Source organism: Vicia villosa, linkage group LG5 (genome assembly GCF_029867415.1).
Source record: "Vicia villosa cultivar HV-30 ecotype Madison, WI linkage group LG5, Vvil1.0, whole genome shotgun sequence".
In the NCBI taxonomy this organism is placed as follows: domain Eukaryota; kingdom Viridiplantae; phylum Streptophyta; class Magnoliopsida; order Fabales; family Fabaceae; genus Vicia; species Vicia villosa.
In genome coordinates this window covers 139,786,554-139,789,454 of record NC_081184.1, presented here as the reverse complement: position 1 = coordinate 139,789,454, position 2,901 = coordinate 139,786,554, and the positions used below count along the sequence as shown (strand labels likewise).

Sequence of the window (2,901 nt, the reverse complement as noted above, 5' to 3'; positions counted from 1 at the left end):
AGTTTGCTAACTATGTTTTGTTCCTGTAAAACTAATTATAGTAAATTTTTTTTTCAATTTTGGCTGTGAAATTTTTTATACCAAGATGGAAGCAAGGTTATAAATAAGGAGAATAATGATGTAATAGATTATGATAACGACACATGTTAGCTTTCTTTATCAAAGAATAAAAACAACTCGTGTTTGTTTATAGTTTTTGTTTTATTATAACATGTGTATGATGAAGATGAACTATATCATTGTGAAAGAATATAATTGAAACTCAATTTTTGATGGTTGTTCACTTCACGGATAAGTATATGCCAACACATTGGTAGAGGTTGTTGTATTATATACGACACGCTACCGTTAACAAGGATTGCTGTGGCTTGGTCTCTTTCATATGTTTTTGTTTTGTTTCTATTGTATGGTAAATGGAAGATACATTGTATCGAATTAATGTCAATCACTTGTTTAGTATAAAGTAGGGTACAATCAGTGAACAAGTTGTTTTGTTCTAATGCCAGTAAGGGTAAGAAGCCTGAAAAGGTTGTTGCTAAGACCGCGGCTAAGAAAAAACCTAATCCCAGTAAGTTTAGGTCGTGCCTTTTAACTTCTTTAGAACTCTCTAATATTCCGCAAGGAAACACCCGTCTTGTACCTATGGAGGAAGATGTGTTTGGTATTGAGCATCACGAAACAATTGGTATGGAGGATTTTGAACAAATTTTTGGACATACGCAATTAGGCCTCGGTGTTATTGATACATACATAAGGTATATCCGATCTAATTTGTTTAATTAAATGAACAATTCATTTACTCATTTCAAATGCTAATGAGGTCTTTTATTTAAGGTTTTTGTATGAAAAATTGATGCACCTGAGTGGATTGAGGCAAAGATTCGCTTTCTTAGCTCCCTTCATTACCAACTTAGGGTTAATCATATCTAAACCGGATGAAGTCATGGCGTATGTACTCAACCGTTTTATGGCCAGCATAAATTCAGAAAAGTTGTTCTTTTTACCGTTTAATACCGGCAACGGGTTAGACTTTAATTCTAAATTCATCTATTATAATTTTTCATATTTTTACATTGTGTAGAAAGTTTTCATCTCACATTTGTTTTGCCTTACAGTGGACATTGGTTGTTGGTCGCGATTAATCCTATCAGTGAAGTTGTATATTTTCTGGATTCCTTACACAATCCAGTTAGTACATACGAAGCTATGAAGAAGTTGGTTGATACGTAAGTGAGATTGTTCTAAATATTCATGTGTATATTTATGTATTTATGGGAATTGTTTTAAATTATGCGTTTATGTTTTATTAGCATTATACAAGTTTTTCGAGCACAAAGAGGAAGTCAAGTACCAAAGAGTAAAGCCAACAACATCACATGGATTCAAGTGGAGGTATATTAATTCATTATCGCAATTTTGATTATATAAATTGTGATGATACGTGATAAAACTTAGGCCTTATCCATATTTTCTTTCCATGTGTAGTGTCCTGGGCAGCGTAATGAAGTAGATTGCGGTTTTTACATGTTGCAGTTTATGAAAGAAATTCTTCTTTCGAATCAAATAGAGATTCCGTCCAAGGTATGGATTTCTAACTTAAGAGTTATTTATTATTTAACACATATTTCTCATATAATTAAATAGTTTTAACTTAAACATACCATGTTATATTATTTTGTAGTATTTTGATGAATTCAAGTGTGCTACTTACTCAAAATCTAAGTTGGATGAACTTAAGGAGGAATGGTGTCAATTCATGATTGAGTTGAAAGTTGTATAGGTATACTGAAATCTTACTATAATTGATGAGAATTTAGAGTATAGCCAAGTGCATGTTGCAATATTTGATTTATCTACATAGGTTATTTAGTGATATGTAGGCCGTTTGAAATACATTCGTGGAAAATGTAGAATGGTTTTATGTACACTAATGTAGAATGTTTTTCACCTTTATATTATTTTGTTTTTGGTTTTCTGTTATTCTGTTTTGTGATTATAATGGTTAATTTGATGCAATTGCAGGATATTGAAGGGTGAAAAGGTTAGCTGGCAAGAAGAAAAAGTAGATATTTAGCATCCTTTTGACTTGTGTAAAAAATAACAATGTTTTGGATAATGCAATTGTTTTCATTGAATTGGATGTAATTTTGTTGTTGTTTATTAATATATTCTTAGCATATAAAAAATCCAAAGTTTATTCGTATATATATATATTCTTAGCATCTTAGCTCTGAAAAATAGAGTTTTTTTTGTGTTGTTTATAGGTGAAATCTGTAATGGTATATTGTACAGGTGCAAAATATGGTGAAAACCTGGGGCAAGCCTTTTTTAAATAGATCCATGAAAAAATTCGTGGACATTAGACAGCGCTTTAAAAGAGAAGCGCTGCCAAAAATCTATTTAAAAACTGTTTCAGAAAAGCGCTGCCTAATGGGGGCCTTTAACAGCGCATTTAAGAAAAAAGCGCTGGCTAAAGTGGTCCTTTAGCAGCGCTTGTGGGGAAAGCGCTACCTAAATGTGGCCTTTAGCAGCGCTTTTAAAAGGCTTTTTCTTAAAAATTGTTTCAGAAAAGCGCTATCTAAAGGGGGTCTTTAGCAGCGCTTTATATATAAAAGCGCTGTCTAAAGTGGGCCTTTAGCAGCGCTTTATAGGTAAAAGTGATGACTAAAGGGTGCCTTTAGCAGCGTTTTCAAGGTGAAAAAAAGCGCTGCCTTTACCTACGGCAGCGGGGGAATAGATAGCGCTTTTAAGCGCTGCCTAAAGCCAAAAAAAGCGCTATCTATGTGCTTGTTTGGCATAGTGTTAATTTATGGGTTTTATCGATATTTTCCCTTTCCTTCTTGGAATAAATAAAGTTCGGTGGCGACTCTGTTGTACTTCGAATGCGTGAAAACGCGTCGA

The 2,901-nt window shown here is 33.2% G+C and overlaps 1 protein-coding gene across 1 annotated transcript; it reads left to right on the top strand.

Annotated features, from left to right (window-relative positions):
• The first annotated feature begins 65 nt into the window (after nt 1-65).
• On the top strand, nt 66-2,203 carry LOC131607543 (uncharacterized). The gene is made up of 7 exons (XM_058879537.1): nt 66-755; nt 835-1,023; nt 1,116-1,226; nt 1,311-1,392; nt 1,486-1,581; nt 1,682-1,780; nt 2,023-2,203. Exons 1-6 carry the CDS (start codon nt 643-645, stop codon nt 1,778-1,780), a joined length of 690 nt encoding a protein of 229 aa, XP_058735520.1. The 5' UTR covers nt 66-642; the 3' UTR covers nt 2,023-2,203.
• The last annotated feature ends 698 nt before the right edge of the window (nt 2,204-2,901 follow it).

What these genes read in the sequence shown, in the direction of transcription:
- LOC131607543 (XM_058879537.1), top strand. Translation starts at nt 643, where the DNA reads ATGGAGGAAGATGTGTTTGGTATTGAGCATCACGAAACAATTGGTATG. An exon ending in GTTATTGATACATACATAAG is followed by an intron (nt 756 to 834) that starts GTATATCCGATC and finishes CTTTTATTTAAG; the next exon opens with GTTTTTGTATGAAAAATTGA. An exon ending in TCACATGGATTCAAGTGGAG is followed by an intron (nt 1,393 to 1,485) that starts GTATATTAATTC and finishes TTCCATGTGTAG; the next exon opens with TGTCCTGGGCAGCGTAATGA.